Raw genomic sequence first — 17,659 nt, 5'->3', positions numbered from 1 at the left:
TTCCTTCCTTCATTTATAGTTTGGCCATATTAGCCATTATGAGGCATTATGGGACTTGTATTTCAAAACAGATCATAAATGTCTCTTTCAGTTACTGATCATCTTTTAAATCGTTTTCTTTTCAGTTTTCATTCATTACTTAAGTACGGAGATACCATGTATTTAATTTATAATTCGTTAGTCTCATTGTTTTGCGGAAGTCCTCATTTTGCTTTTGATCGAGGACTTCTGCAAAACAATGAGACCAACTCATTATAAATTAGATACATGGTATCTCCATACTTAAGTAATGAATGAAAACTGAAAAGAAAACGATTTAAAAGATGCTCAGTAACTGAGACATTTATGATCTGTTTTGAAATACAAGTCCCATAATGCCTCATAATGGGCTAATATGGCCGAACTATAAATGAAAGAAAGTGAGGATGGACTCATGTGAACCGTGAGACCATTTCTTGGTTGAAACATCGGTGATGGTGGTATTTGTGCCTTAATAAAAGTACAGCAGTTACTAAGTACTCCTGGAGTGCGGTATAAATATATATCTTGCTTTCAGCCAGTTCTCATCATCCATTGGGCTATCAGTTTGTCATTCACATTTTTGTTCTGCCCACCACAGCATAAAGCATGGGGAGAAAGCGGCAACCAACTTCGACCACCGGCTAAACTCTCTGTGACTGACAGCATTCTGCTCTTGCACAACATGCACGTACACACAAAAGTTGGCCCCTTGTGCAGTTTTACAAAAAACAGTGACACACTTTGCCTACGCTCAAATCTCGCTGCCAACACCAGTCTTATTGGCTCTGCCAATGCTTTATTCCCTTCTGGAAATTCCAATTAACCAACTGCAAATGGTTAAATTTTTTGTAATGAATGAGCCGACACAGAGAATGTTTTATTTGGTTCCAGTTGCCTCTTGGGACTGATTATTGATGTCCATCCTTGCCTATTGCTTTCGGTTTGGATTCATAATAAAAACTGAGGAAATGATCTTGTCTGTCTCCTGCTGGAGCTAATGGACCATTGCCCCAAAAAACATCATTCTATAAATGAATTCAGCAGAAAGAAGCATTCACAGCTGATCAGCTGGGGCAAGGAGGTGCCAAAGTCAGAAGTCACAGCCTCAGCACCCGAAGGACTGCACACAAGCTAGAGTTGTACTCAGCAAGTGAGGCCTCAAATAGCACCTAGCTCAAATAGGGACAGATGAAAAGAAGCTGTAAAAATATAACAATGATATCACGAAGAATTCCCAGGTTCTAGGAATTTAGCCTGGAGAATTTGCTTATGTTATATTATCATGGATCAATAACTTCTCCCATGACCGCCGCAGGTACCACATGCGCGACTTCTTTGTCTATCGTTCTCCACTTAGCCTTTATTAGATGGACCAGCCATTGCATGTGATGATATGTTACGCTGTGTTATGTTAGGTAATGTTATGTTATCTTATGTCATTTTAGGCTATGTTATAGTACGTTATGTTATGGCTGGGGTATGCTATGCTGCACCACTTTATTTTATGATAAGCTTTACAATGTCAAGATAACCTATGTTAAGTTATGTTATATGATGGATAGGGTATGCTATATCACATTGTTTTATTTTATGCTATGCTTTATAATGTCATCAATTGTATGTTATGCTCTGTTTTCTTATGTTACATGACCACAGCCTTGTAGGGATATTCTCTTTGTCTGTCACTTAATCCTCTATATACTTTTTTACATTCCCAACTGTTTGTATATTATGTTATGTTATATGTTATGTTTTCTTGTGATATGGTATGTTATGGTATGTTAAGTATTTATAACGAGTTATCTAATCTGCTGTGCGTAATGAAAAGAAATTAGAAGAGTGGAATTCTTGTCAAGATATCTATTTGGTTATGTAGATCAATATCCATAACCGTGACACAATGTTCATTTGTGTCCATATGTTTTCCACTGGTGGACTTTCTGTTTTTCCACACCTGCCCACAGTGGGGTGCTCGCTGCCCATGCCCCTCCCCTCTAGTGTTTGAGCTCGCTCCTCCGTCGCATTTGTCCCTGATTTTCTTCTTTTTCTTTCATTTTGTACTTCTTGTGCATGTCATCTGCACCTTTCCTTCTCGGTATTTAAGTTTCTCCTGATGAAGGCTTGCGGCGCTTTCAGTCGACACGCTGTAAAACAAACTTTTGTAAGATCAATGTTATTTTGAACGTTGAATGAAGGGTTGAGGCTGGCTAAAGGATAGAAGGCACAGCCTGGGTACAGAATGAAGGTTTCAGATTCAGTATGGGACGGTGGCACACTTGGGCATGGAATGAAGGGCACAGGTTGGGCATGGGATGAAGGGCACTGCAGGGTACAGAATGAAGGGCAAAGCTTTGGCATGGAATGAAGGATAAAACTGAGTATAGAATGAAGGGCAGAGCTAGGGTACAGAAAGAAGGGTACAGATTGGGTACAGGATGAATTGTACCCTGTGGCTATAGAATAATGGGTACCGCCTGGTTCCAGAATGAAGGTTTCATATAAAATTCAAAGCACAGCTTCAATATTGTATGGCTAGACATAGAATAACGGCATATGTATCGTACTAAATGAAGGGTACAGGTTGGCTATCGAATGAAGGCTACGCAAATTATCAAGAAACAAGGTCACAGCTTGTGTATGGAAGGAAGGGCACACCACTGGAATACAAGGAAGGGCAAAGCTTGGGTACACAAGAAGGGGATGTATAGGACAAAGAATGAAGACATCTGGGAGAGCATGATACTGAATGATGGACACTGCTCCAAACATGTAAGGAAGCCCTTGTGCAGAATATAGAATAATATAGAGTGAAGGGCACGGCTTGGCCATGGGATGAAGGGCATAGCTGGGTATAAAATGAAGGGCAAATCCTGGGCATAGAAGGAAGAGCCCAGTTTGGATCCAAGATGAAGTGTAAATGTTTCGTATATGATGAGAGGTTCTCTGTGGATATAGAGTGATGTGTACTCGTCGGTTATAGGACGAAGGACAAAGCTTAAGTACAGAAGGTCTCCACTTGGGTTTTCTTTTGAAGGGCAATGATTGGGTATTCAATGATGGTAAACGATTGAGGGCCACAGGATGGGTACAGGATGAAAGGTACAATTCGAATAAAGGATTAACAGGATGGCATGGTTACAGAATGAAGGGCGCCAGTTGGCTACATAGTGAATAGCATGGCTTGAGTATATGATAAAGGGTCTTGTGGACAAATTGATGTCAGCTTGTGTGGAACAATGTGGCTTCCATTACACTTGGCCTGCTCTATCTTCCCTGAGGAAGTAATAACACTCATATTTGGTCTCGGTTTTTAGCACAAGGACCATCATGCATCTCTCTTGCCATAGTGGAATTTGCCCAAGTGGGGAGAATATCAGAAATCCAATTCCCAAGCTGAATTCTCTTTGTTTTCTCTTTTTCCAGAGTTTCAATGTTGGGACTTGCTCTAAGATGAAGGTATGGAAGTGGGCGGCCATTGCCTCGATGCTCTTCAGCTCCATCTTGTCCATTTTGGTTTGTAGAGACATGTTCATCGGAAGCTGGAAGTTTGGCCCCTTCTCGTACTCCTACTCTTCCTCAACTCCATCGTCATCCTCATCGTCGCCATCAATGCCATCATTCAGCAGAGACCGGCAGAGGTACCCACGGGCACTGGAGCGCCGACAGCCTCTTATTTCTCAATGTGAGGTTCAAACTAATTTTTTTCTTCAATACAGATGGAGGGTGGGAGGAGGATGGGAAAGGGGAGGGGAGAGGTGAGGGGATGGAGGGGAGACGAGGGGGAGACGAGAGGGTAAGGGAAGGGAGGGCAGGGGAGGAGAGGAGAGGAGGGGAGGAGAGGGTACGGGAGGGGAGAGGAGGAGAGGAGAGGAGAGGGGAGGAGAGGAGAAGAGAGGAGAGGGTAAGATAAGGGAGGGGAGGAGTAGAGAGGAGGAGAGGGAAGGAGAGGAAAGGATTAGAGGGGAGGGGAGGGGAGGGGAGAGGAGAGGCGAGGAAGGGGAAGAGAGGGGAGAGAAGGGAGGGGAAGAGTGGAGGGGAAGGGAGGGGAAGGGAGGAAGGGGTGAGGAAAGGATTGGAGGGTAGCGGACGGAGAGGAGAGGAGAGGAGAATGGAGGGGAGGGAAGGGGAGGGGAGGTGGGGCGAGGACATGGTGCCCGCTATCCCACTGACTTAAAATATTCATCCTTAATGGTTGTATAACGTTACATCGCATGCTTTTACCCCGCATGCTGTTACAACACAAGTTTTAACAACGACTTGCTGTCGTGGTGGGCTAGAGTTTGGAATAGTGTAATTTACTATTCCAACTCCAGTCTGTGCAACAGTAGAGAAGGTGTTGGAGTTAAATCCATCACCTTTTAACCCCCACAGCAAGCCATTTCATTGTAATGGCATGAGGGGTAAAAGCATGCGTTTTAAAGCATGCGTTGTAACGGTTGTTTTCCATCCTTAATAGCTGTTTTAACAGACTTGCTGTTGTAGCCTCGGTACTCTGGTTTAGTAAAATGCATCAGTGATAATTCATGCACCATCCCTAGTATACCAGATATGGAGCTCTGTTGCAACAAGAACCCAGTGTTCCAGCTTACACAGCCTTTCTAATGCATCTCTGTGAGAATGCTTTTAGTGTGCCTTCGGCAAATATCTAATTGTACTGCAGCTGTAAATCAGGGGAAATTATTATCTTAGCTCCAAACACAATGACATTTTCTCATTAGGACATGCTCCTCTTCCCTTACTGCAAGGTCTATTTTGATGCCTTTGCTAGTAATCTGGCACCCGCATGTGGTCTCATGTTGGAAAGTCATAAGGCGTTTGTTTACATTGGCCTTAAAGTACCACAAGCTCTGCCTTGCTGTTTTACTTGCATAGCCCCAATGCTTTGATAATGCATCTGAGGCCTAAGGCCTGTATAAAATGTATTCTTTAGGCCCAGGCCATGAATGTCTCTGTTTGTTTTGACTGAGGTTCTCACCCGTCTCTTCCCTGCTTTTGCTGTCTGATTCCTCTCCATGCTTTCCTTGCAGTTTGGATCTGAACTGTGGCCCGATCCCTAACATGCAATCAATCAGTCAGTCAGTCAGTTCAGAGTTGTAGAGAGTGGCTTATCCCCTGGGAGGGTATCCAGGCGCTAGGTTTTTGTTGGGATCAGTCAAAGTGCCAGGTCTTGCATTCCTTTCTGAATTCCAGGAGTGAGGGTGCTGTTCGGAGGTGGAAGGGAAGGTTGTTCCAGGACTTGGCGGTGAGGTAGGAGAAGAAGAGTCCTCCACTGTGGCTTCGGCGGATTCAGGGCCTGTGTGTTGGCGAGGGAGGCGAAGCACAGGTGTCTGGATGGTTCATGAAACTTCAGTTGATGGAAGATGGTGCTTGGTCGTGGAAGGGCTTGTAGGCATGTATCAGCATTTTGAGTTTGCATCTTTTCTGGATGGGGAGCCAGTGGAGGATCCTGAGGTGAAGGGTGATGTGGTTACATCTGGTGAGGTCGAGGATGAGCATGGCAACTGAGTTCTGTATCATCTGGAGTCTCTGTTCGGGTGTTAGTAGTGATCCCTGCGTAGAGTGCATTGTCATAGTCCAGCCGGCTGGTGACTAGGGCTTGAGTGACGGTTTTCCTGGTATCGGTGGGGAGCCATCTAAAGCTCTTTTGGAGCATGTGGAGTGAGTGGAAGCAGGTGCAGGAGACTGCGTTGAGCTGGCATTTCATGGTGAGTTTGCTGTCCTGGATGATGCCAAGGTTGTGGACGTGGTCTGTTGGTGTGAATCCAAGTCTGGAGGACCACCAGTTGTCGTTCCACGGGGGGGTGTTTTTCCCAAAAATCAGCACTTTGTCTTGTCTGTGTTCAGCTTCAGGCAGTTGGTCTTCATCCAGTCTGTGATGATCGTCATGCGGTGGTGGATGTTGGTCCTAGTCGAGAAGGTAGTCTTCTAAGAGTGAGAGGATGAGTTGGGTGTCATCTGTAAAGGATAGTTGAGGATCTGCTGAGGCTATGTTTTTTGACCAGGTGCATCATGTAGGTGTTGAACAGTATGGGGTGGAGGGATGAACCTTGAGGGACGCTGCAAATGATGCTCTTGGGCTCCGAGGTGAAGAGTGGTAGGCAGATTTTCTGCATTCGTCCTGTGAGGAAGTCTGCAATCCATTTGAGGGCATCTCCCTGTATCCCGATGCGTGGAGTCTCTTGATGAATATGTAGTGCAATACGTTATCGAAAGCTGCTGAGAGGTCAAGGAGGATCGGGGCTGCTGTTTCTCCCCGGTCGAAGAGGATTCTGATGTCTTCGGTGACAGCGACCAGGGGGACCTCGGTGCTGTGCTTGGTGTGGAAGTCGGATTGGGAGGTGTCCAGCAGATTGGTTCTTTTCAGGTGTTCGGTGAGTTGGCAGTTGATAACCTTCTCGAGGACTTTCGCAGGGACGTGTAGCAGAGAGATTGGGCGGTAGTTCTTTAGTTCGCTAGGGTCGGTGGAGGGTCTCTTAAGGAGTGGTCTGGCCTCTGTGTGTTTCCATCCTTCTGGGAAGGCGGCTTTGGAGATGGATGAGTTGAAAATGGAGGAGAGTTCACAGCCGATTTCCTTGCTCCCAAGGTTGAAGACGTGGTGGGTGCAGGGGTCCGTGAGTGCTAAGGAGTGGATCAAATTCATGATGTCTGCAGTTCTCTGAGTGGTGAGCTGTTCCCATGCCATGAGTGGGTGGTTGTGGGTGGCTTCAGTTGGATTGAGGAGGCTGTAGAGGTTGGTGGGTTGGGGTTCAACTTACTGTAGATGGTGGATATCTTGTTGTGGAAGTAATCCACCAAGGTGTGGCAGAGTTCCTGAGAAGGGGAGATCATGTTCTTGGAAGCTGACAGGCAAGAGAACTCTCTGACAATACTCAAGAGTTCCTTGCTGTGGTTGGAGCTGCATTCGATACGGTCTGCTAGGGCACCTCTTTTTGTATCTTTCAGGCATTGGTGTTATTTGTTTATGGCTGTCTTGAAGGTGGCTTGGTCTGTGGGATCTTTGCTGGTGTGCCATCTCCTTTACAGCCGTTTGCAGTTGTGTTTCATTGTCCTGAGTTCTGGTGCAGCCAGCAAGTTAGTGGTCATTAAAGTTTTGTTCTTTTTTTATGTTTTGCTTTTTCAGGCATGTTTCTACTGGCTCCATATGAAGTGATATTGGATGTTCCGCCGCCGATTTACCCCATAAATATGACACTACATTGTTATTCTGTTTGTGGTTTGGAGTGTCCTAAGAACAACATTTCCTCAGATTCCCCTGACATACAGAGGCCTTTGTAATTCTTAACCTGGACAAATTGCTGTATCTTTGTTTTTGGTAGAGTGGAGCTAGCAAGCCATTTGAATTCAAGCATGGGAATTAAATGTCAGGGAATATTATGTTGAGCGACTGGGTTGGCATGACCTGCAAATGCTGTGTAGAAGCTTAAAAGAGAAAAACAAGTGTTTCCCACACACTTTTGGCACACAGGCAAAGCATTCCTGTGGAAACTGTCTCAGGAATGAAGAGCGAGAGCCTGCAACTCAATCCTGTCAGGCACGGAGCTCATTGGTCGGTTTATGAAACAGGAAATAGTTTGGACACCTCATTCCTCAGGCCCTCGAAGGGACACACACACTTCTGGTAACTGGGCACTCCAAGGCAGAGGGTGTACTATCAAACTTGGTGGACCTATTTCCGGTTTCCTTGCTGCATTAAAGGTTTTTGGCTGGCAACCCTACAATACTAGGGCTGCTTACCAACGTATGGGCACGTGCATCCACAATTTTAGCCCTTCTTAAGATCTTTTTTTATACATTTCCCTTGTGTTCTTTACCTTCTGCCCTTCTCTTAGCCTCAGATGTAAATGAATCCCAAGATCTGTCCCATGCACTTCTACGCCTCCCCTGCTCAAGTGTGCAGCATTAATGAAGGAATCCTGCCCAGTCACTCAGCCCTGTCTACTCAAGCCATCCTGGTCAGTTCCTCTCTGGAGGTTTTAGAGCTAAGTGAAGCTAGGGTTATTTGGAGTGGAAAGTAAGGCCAATATTAGAATTACTTTCTCTCTACATGTTTATTTGCCACACCCCAAACTTCTCACTGTTCTCTTTCTACCACCCTGCACTCCACTATATCAAAATTCCAGTTCACCAGTTGCAAATAGTTTCTCCTGCACCCTCTAGTAGCATATGGCTGTTGGGACACAAACACCCATTAGAGAAAGTCCACTTGAAAATGGTTACATTTTAGAAGTGGTTATTGGTGTCCATTGGTGTCTGTCACTTGCTGGTGTACGTTTTAATCCCCTGTATTGCACTTTTTCTTGTCTGAACATATATAGCCAACTATCCAAAGGCCCACGTGCTACAGGCTGAACCAACATAAATAATTTGGAGTTAATGGAAATTTCAGAAAATGTGGGTGGTGGCAGTGTGTGCCAGTCCTTAACATGGTCCTGAAGACTGTTTTGTTCTGATAGTGAACCTCTGGTTGTCTGAGTGTCTAGACATTGGCCACTGGAATTAAGAAGCAGGAGAGCACCCCATTATGCAGGAGGGTTTACTAAATTATGCAGCAGGAAAAGGCAAATTATGTGACATAATGCTACACATTTTGTGATATTATCTCATTATTGTGTCATGTTTACTCATGATGTCACTATCTGGGCAAAGGTTTCACCATAACCAGTCTGACACCCAAATACAGCAATCAGCAACAGAAAGATGACCAGTCACACTTTGTGAAGGACCCTCCACTGCGCAGCAACACTTGTTGCTGCATATTTTGTGTTTTTTGATCTATGTCAGCTAGAAGCATTTCCTTTTTGTTAAAATCAGCAGATTATGCCGCAGATGATAGATCATGTTGAAAATGTGACAAATCTATTATTATGCTGAAAACACTGCAACTGAAAAATCCCATAATTCCAGTGGCTCAGCTCTGGACAAAAATTCCCTTAACTAGTATAATGTATTTCCATTCCATGCAGTATCCCTTCCATTTAACCTCTTTCTGCCCTTACTCTTGTTTTTCTGGTCTCCAAGCTGTGCCAGTTGTTTAGATACAATTGTGTCATAACATTTGCATCACCACTGGACAGCATGAAACGTCTACGTTTCTTATTCCATCTTCTTTCCTAGGCACTTCCATACGCACCGAAGGATGACTCAGACACCCATGTAGCTTTGTATATGTTGTATGTTTCTATCCTCATGTCCACCACCTCAAAGCTCAAATGCTACGCCACCTTGGTATAATTTCTATGCGCTCTACCACTACTTCAACACATGATCGAAAACCTACAAGGAGATATAATATTTCACATTAAAGTAACATTTTCAAACTAATTCATGTTAGGTTATTTAAATATTAAATCCCATAACATAATCATAATCTAAGCAAAAAAATGAATTTAATTACTAGCCTTAATCAAATTCTTATGCTAATTGTAAAACCATCCCTTAATTCAAATTAAATGGATTTATATTAAATAATTATCAATAAACTAACCTTAAATCAAACTTAACCCATACTTAATGTTTATTAACAGTAGTGATTCATAATCTAATACTAATCTAATTTAAATAAATAAAACAAATCCTTGACTTTAACCCCAATGTTAATATTAACCATCGAGTAATTCAAAATGAAATAATGATAAAATAAATAAATACATACATTATCATTGCCAATAATTAATATACATAAACGTTTATCAAATGAGATTACATTACATGTTCATGATAACAATTTGTATCTTAAATATTATTAAATAAACTCCTACGTCCCTAATTAAATTATAGTACTTCGAAGTTAAATGACAAACTTATATGCACAAAAGAGCCATAACTAGAGAGAAACCTATCTGTGCTTTTGGGACATCTAAGGTAGATGCTGGCATTAAGCTGACAGAGTCAACTTAAACATGGTACTACTTTAAATTACATGACATTACCATTTCATTACAGTGAGTTTGGGGTTGGAATCACTGAGGCTAAGAAGTGAGCTCGCCTCACTGAAAATGTTTGTATTCACTGGTTCTCCTGTTCCATTGTACTAGGGTGAAACCTGTCCATAAGGAGACGCATGTGGCCATGTGGTGCGTAGACTATGAAGGAAATGTTTATTTTCTTCTGATAACATATAAATGACATTAATGCAGTGTAAAGTGTTGTCAGATGCTAGGGCTCATGGAGTACTTTCATATGAGAATCTGGTATGCACTAGAATCTGGTATGTGAGTCGACCTTGAAAACCTAAAGCCAGGACATTCCATAAACTTTAGAAGAAAGACTGCAATGCTGGAGACACAGAAAATGAGGGAATAATGGGGGTCAAATGCAAAGTTTGCATATGGTAAAATCAATGTTAATTAAATTTCTTTATAGTAGAGAATGTTCACTAATCCTGAGTAGAACACACCAAATGTGGCCTCCATCTGCAGTCAGGCGGCTCTCCGTGATCAAAGATATGTGGCAAATCGAATTAAATTTGCAACGACAGAGGGTGAACAACTGGGGCGTAGTCGGCAAATCCAATTCACTCTATAGGCATCAGACATGGGCGCATAATGTGCATGCGTGTACTTCAGCCACGCCCCTGCTATCTGGTGTACCTGAGGCACCAGCTTGTAATGCAGTGGGATATGTTGGCAAGCCAAGGCAGGCACAAATCTGGCTGTGGTAGAGGTCTCGCTTTGGCTTTGCTCTGCAGCCCGATGAAAGAAGAAGCCAAAAATGAGTCAGGACACATCTCTCTCTCCTGTGTTATACACTCAGTTTAAGAATAAAAAGAAGCAGTGTAGTGAATAATGATTGGCAGGTGACATAACAGTATGAGGAGGGATACAATTTAAATTTGTGTGTTTTTACTATGTATACATCAGTTTAAGTGTTGTATTGGAAAGTGAAAATATGTCTAACACACATGAGGATATATAACATGAAATGAGCACTGGGAGCGATTCATTAAGACCCGATCTCTGCCACAGTTTTGGGCACTGGTGTCTTAAATAGTTAAAGAGCTGGAGCAGTGTTTTTTTACCACCTTTGACAGTGGTAAATGTTTGCTCGTCGTGGAAACTTCAAAAGCATCTGCGACTTTGGGCTGGAGATATAGCAGCATTTGTTGAGATATCTAAAGTGGAGAACAGAAAACAACACAATAACATACGCAATGCAACATAACAAAACAAAACAACTAAACAGTCGGACACAGATACAGTACAACAAAATCAGATTGCACAAATGCAGAGCAAAAATACAGAATAAAACCAAAAGAAAACATCATGAGCACAACATAATGCCTCACAGCAAATATGCACAAACATTCTTGTCACACATTACTACTAAGGACATGAATGAGGGCCAGTCAAAAATGTTTTGTTATCTGGCTCATGTCTCTTCCAATGGCTGGGCTCGTGCAGTGTCGCCTAGGGCGATGCCCGGCAATGGTTTGGCTCTGGCTGGCTATCTCAATGAATTTGGTATCTTGCCCTCCTCCATACAGTGGTGGGCTGGAGGAATTGCTAAGCACATTGTGAGCTGTTCAAATGACACTGACGTGTGGTTGCTGTGAGCATGCTTCCCTTACACTGTCTCCTCTGTACCTGCTCAGGAGCAGCCTGCCTGCTGAGTAGCTGTGGCAGACGCTATGCTCTAGGCGACCCTAGGGAATCTCAAGGTGGCACAGCGATAACCAAGAAATATGAAAAATGTGTAGGATGGGGCACCTGGCATTTAGAGATGCAGGTGGGCCATACAATCCTTAAACAATTGCTTGTTCATGCAACATGCATTGGGAGTGCAGAAAGTTAGCATCTTTTTGTTAAGGAGAGGATGTGGCCTAACGGCTAGGCTTAATCTCCCCGTGCCAAACAAAAATTAACGTGACCTTGTGTAACGCAACTGGTGCTCATGTAAAGCGCTCTTATACCTTCGGGTCAAGTTCTCACTATATAAAACTCCCAAAAAAAGTGGACTCAAACAAAAAAAGACTAAACCCTCACAGAGAAAAGAGATGAGAACAAGAGTGGTTATCGGCCTGACTGACTGATTATTGGGGACTCAACAGTCATGGTTTAACATCGACCTGCAACAATATCAACTTTGCAATATTTACTTTCACTATATCTTCAAGGTGAGTAGATATAGAGTTAGAATAGTAAATCTGCACTTATTTATATACTTACCTTGACAACATAGTATAGTTAATATTGTGGAATCGCTAATCATGCAGGTCAGTATATTTGCAATTGATATTGAGACTAACAACCATCTTGGGAGTTTTAACCATTAAACGTTAATATATTATCAAAATTGAGACTTCTATTCATGACTGCAACATATAAAAAATTGTGAATTTATATTGAGTCTAACAACCATCTTAAGAGTGTTTCCAGTTAAAAATGTATATATTGCCAACATTGAGTTTCCTATTCGAAACTGTGACATATAAACAATCTGGTGAAATATTTACTAAAACTTTATGAAAGTCCCAACAATGTTTATACTTTTATTTCTAGCTCAATTCATGCCTAGAAAATTAATAAAGCCAAAGTTCAATTGGGAATTTTATACATTAATGTATATTATCACAATTATCTGAGTTTGGACCCCCACAAAACCAACAATAAATATTATATGCTCAATGTATTGCTGTCTAACCTGCTACAAGGAATGTAGGGTCAAAGAATGTGGACACCACTTTTTTAGTTTTTTAATTTTCAAAGCGTGCATCAAAAGATAGAAAACAATATTTTTCTATTACAGTACGTGAGGATTGGGAAATGCACACTTACTATAATTTATTTCCATTGTGTCTAACATGGAGCTGGAAAGGTTTGTTATGGGACATAACAATAGACAACTTACCTCTATTTCAGATAGTTACTGGTTCAAACAGAATAGAATACATTTCATACATTAGGAGATATTTAAGAATGCATTCAACCGTGCAATAAAACATTACAAAAAAGGGACACAAAGTTGCACTCATGAGTGAACTATGAATTTATAGAAATAAATTTGTTCAGAATCTTGTTCAACCATAATGTAAATGTAAATATATTCACAGACCTAACAATGGCATTGGAAAGTGCCTATTGAGATGGTCCGTATGATTAACGGGGTAATAATGGGGATCTTTCTGATAAGCTTTACACACTTACTATAATTCTGGCTAAGTTGCATCTTTTCCCGCATAATGCAATGTATAAACTACACAGTAATTGAACGTACATAGGGATGTTCAAATTTAGAAATATTTCCAAAGGTTATACGTGCTATAAAGGGAGCATTGTGATTTTCTTTTATGTGGACGATTCCAAATCAATTTATTTGGTACACAATATTGGAGCAGAGATCTTAATTAATCATGTATGTTCGGAACCCTAATATATGGATGATTATTCTATTGCTCTAAAGACAAATACTAATGATTGGCTTCGCCAATTCTATGAATGTCGGATGGAGGAATTATGTTTTGTTTTATAAACCTGAAGCAGAAATTTACTTTGGAATGATATGATGTGCAGCATGTCACTTAAATTAGGAAACTTGTTCAAAACAAACTTTGATTTTAGTAATGATATGATTATTTATTCGAATAACTTCTCCTCTGATGGGCAAACTGATTATAATGTATCTTGTGTTGTATTCAAGAATCCTACCTACAACAGGTTTGCACAATAAGACTGGTAAAAATAAATACAAAGAGACATTTTACAAAAAGCTGAAATTCTTTGTTTATTTGTTATTTGTTTAGCAAGATGACAGTCCAGCATTTCTACTGTCAGTATAAGATTCTCAATAAAGCAGGTCAACCGGTTACAACAAAGTCTAGGACTCGGAGACCTCAATTCGAGTCACCTTCGTTGTGCCCACTTGGCACCTGAACTGAGCAACTTGGGCAATTGTGGTAGCGCTGCAAATGCCTCATTTTTACACCAGTGCCTAAATGGTCCATTAGTCTTTCAGAATGCCTATTTTCTTGACTCTGTCTTCACTCAATTGAGTTTATACCCATAGAAAACCAGATGAAGGAAAATAGCTACTATCTGACTATTTAAAAAGAACACAGAAATAAATGCATTTTTCTTATGTTTTAGAACATAGTGCTTATTGATGTTGTGGTACATTTACCTCAGTGTATGTGAAAAATATAACTGTGGGTCACGAAGACAGCTAATGGACCTGCATACATTTGATCCCCACAAAAGACATTGTTGTAAGGTATTGTTTGTAATGTATTTATTACTTACAAAGTACAATAGTGAAATATTATAATGCATCTTTACAGCACCACCACGAAGAGCACAAATCATAGTCACATAAAAATAGTTATTACTACATTCAAAATTAACAGGTAGAGATGCAACATTTTCCCCAAAAATACCTATATCCTAACCAGCTGAACCCACTTTGCCCAGGCACATTTCCATCATGGCAAAGGTCAGACACTTACTCCTGTCAAAATTAGGAGCGAATCTGCATCCGAGTTGTGAAAGAGACACAAACAAAATTAGTGGTGGTGTTCAGAATGTGACTTGTCCACATATGAAAACATCTTCCCCCGAAGACAAAAAAAATAAAACTGTAGGTGCACCACTTTGAGGTATTTATGGATACGTAAAGGTACCCCGGAATTATTTACTTTTATGAATTTCACACACATTTTTTTATTTTATTCCAAGCACAGGGTGATTTGCTGATAAAAATTCCCTACTTTCAGAAACTGATATATATTTTTATTTAACACATATTATTAATTAACATTCAAAAATATTCACTTTGTTTTTCAGCCACTTCAGAACTGCTAATTACTACTGAGAGTAAACATTGTGAGGTGGCAAAGCATTAGCTGAAAGTGAACCCCCTAACCAGAGAATAAATATTAGGGGGGCAGTTGGAAAATGATTAATGTTGAATATAACATGTTACTTACCTGGTGAAAGAACAAGTTACCTTATGTTGAGATTAAAAAACATTAAAAAAATGCTTTGGAGTTAGTGTTATCATGCAAGCATTAAAGCATTATGGACACTACTAGACTAAGTAAACATTCACTTTCCTTGTATTGCAGATAGTGCCATGTTTGAAAGTTACACCGAGGGAGAAATCCGAGAACTTGTATCTACACTTGTGGAGCGCTACAGAGAGGCGATGAACTCTGGAGAGGAGGAGCTGCCATCCTTCCCGAAAGGCGTGAACAGGATGAAACGAGCTCGGGCGCGGCACAAACCTTGCACCCTGAAGGAACTTGAGGTTAGCGTCAGCGAACTAGGACTGGGTTATGAATCGGACGAGACCGTCTTGTTTCGATACTGTGCAGGCACCTGTGATACTGCACTCAGGAACTATGATCTGTCTCTTAAAAACATGAGGAGCAAAAAGAAAATTAAGAAGGATAAAGTTAGGGCTAGGCCCTGCTGCAGGCCACTTGCGTATGATGATGACGTTTCATTCTTGGATGTTCACAACCGATACTACACCGTCAAAGAAGTATCAGCCAAAGAGTGTGGGTGCGTATAAGGAGGAAAGTCACCCTTGAATAAGGCAACAAGGGATTCAAACCCAAAGCGATGGCTGGGAAGGATGAGCTGCTAAGCATAAGGGCCAGTCGCCAGAACTAATGCCGTGACTGGGCTGCTCATGGACACAAAAAGTGGACATGTTGTATGTGTCTTGATGCCCAGTGAAGAATGGCTACAGTATCAAGTCTACCTCAGTTTTGTAGTTGGACATAAGGGGCAACCACAGAACATGTGTTTGGTTGCATGTGTTTATGGCATGTACACGACAGGATATTGAGGAGTATTTCAGGACTTCTGCTTAGGCCTCCACATATCTACCACTAACACCCGTCGGAGAGCTGAAAACGTTGGGCAACAGAATCCCACATGAAGTCATAGACGGAGGAAACATTTTTAATTTCATCTGTGAAACTTTCAACTACAGAATCCCAAAAATATTTGGACCAAATGATCATTAAAAATTGTTTTTTGTTGTCCCTCAATTCCAACTATTTTATTTAAAATGGTGCCCATGGTTCCTACTCCAGTGAAATGTCCGTGCCAGATAAGACTATGATTATCAGCAGTTGCATAAGGTCCAAGCCCATTTCCATGGCAAAAGCCACAGTCGAGATAAAATGCACGGGATTTGAAGTGGTTCAGACATAATGAGATCTAAGGCATTTGTTGTGACTTCCAACTGCATGTAGAAATACACTTTTATTCCGCCTAGATGTGGAAATGCAAGAAATACTCAGTTTTATCTAAAGACCATATGATACCATTATTTTATTGAATAAGTATATAGGCATTATTTGTAAATGTACAGGATTATATATATATGTATAAATATATGTATATGTATAAATATTGGTGGAGATTTGCAAATATATACGATATCATGACTTCCCTGGCATTAGTTTCATTTTTAGAAAAGGCTCCAATAATTCCTGCTGAAATAGATCCCCGTATGTTTCTGTTCTCTAGCATAATTGCTCTTCAAAACTAAATTAATTCAACAAATGCTGCCACGAAAGCTTACAATGAGTACCTAAAGAGGTCCATAATTGGAAACTCCAGTTATGAAATTATTCCTGACCATCAGACTATATAACAAGGGCCAGCAAGTGTTTCCTTTTTATTATTTATTATGTGATTGTTATAATTGATCCTGTGCGGTTTAATCCATCGCTATGAAACTACAAGTAATTAAAGTAATGATTGAAATTTGATACACCTTGAAAATTTTAATGTGATAAGTAAATCAAAATTACCTCAAGGCAGTATGATTAATGTGCTTCAGAGAATGAATGAATGGTATGCAACTCTGAAAATCAGCTGTGGGATAGTTAAAAGGGGAGATTTAAAAAAACTGTCTATGATATCACAAAATATACTTCCAGCTGTCAGCTGTGGCCATTGTTCCATGGAACTTACTACTGGAAACAGAAATAAAATATTTATCTAAGCCTTCTTATTCATGCATCTTAGAAGAAAAATACTGTTTAAGTAAACATTGATGTGTCGCTTTTAGTAATTTTCAAGTGGCAGTGGCTTTCAGATACCCGTGGGATTCCTATTATGGGTTTATGTCATTTTATCTCAATACATTTCAGATTAATGCAATTTCTGGGAAACATTTTTGTTTGAAATTAATTTCAAAGGAACTATCAGATTTCTAATTGGTTGAACTCATTTTCATTGAAAAATTGTATTAGATTTTATTCTTTTTTTCCAAGTTATTCTAAAATATTTTCAGAAATACATTGAAATCTAAAGCTGTTCTAAACTGCAACCCTATCTTAACATCCGATTCTAGAATGAATCTTAACCCTAATAAAATTCATATACCACCCAAACGTTGGACCTGGTTTAGAATTTGGTGTATCTGAAACTCCGTCACAACGTAAAGGATATTCCGTGTGCTGTATTTTAGTAACATGGGATATAATACATTTGTAATATGGAGGACGGGATTTCTCTCACAGAATCCCATCCGCCAAATTCTAAATCAGGCTCTTTGTTCCTTATAAAAATCTTAATGTCAAGATTAATCCCTAACCTTCCCTAAACTTTATCGAAATCTTGTTCTTACTGAAACACTAACCCTCACCATGACTCTTACATATCACTAAACCTTAATCGAATTGTTT

General features: G+C 40.7%; 1 protein-coding gene across 1 annotated transcript in view; it reads left to right on the top strand.

The window, feature by feature from the left end:
* NRTN (neurturin) overlaps positions 1–16,409 on the top strand; it is a 138,134-nt gene extending 121,725 nt beyond the window's left edge. The window contains exons 2-3 of the mRNA XM_085637906.1: positions 3,445–3,703; positions 15,077–16,409. Of these exons, the coding sequence (XP_085494032.1) occupies positions 3,472–3,703; positions 15,077–15,525 (681 nt within the window). The 5' untranslated portion in view covers positions 3,445–3,471 and the 3' untranslated portion in view covers positions 15,526–16,409. The remainder of the gene's footprint in view (positions 1–3,444; positions 3,704–15,076) is intronic.
* Positions 16,410–17,659: the final 1,250 nt, after the last annotated feature.

The sequence above is a fragment of the Triturus cristatus genome, chromosome 12, assembly GCF_964204655.1.
Source record: "Triturus cristatus chromosome 12, aTriCri1.1, whole genome shotgun sequence".
In the NCBI taxonomy this organism is placed as follows: Eukaryota; Metazoa; Chordata; class Amphibia; order Caudata; family Salamandridae; genus Triturus; species Triturus cristatus.
The sequence above is the reverse complement of the archived record's forward strand: the minus strand, read 5'-3'. Positions and strand labels throughout refer to the sequence as shown.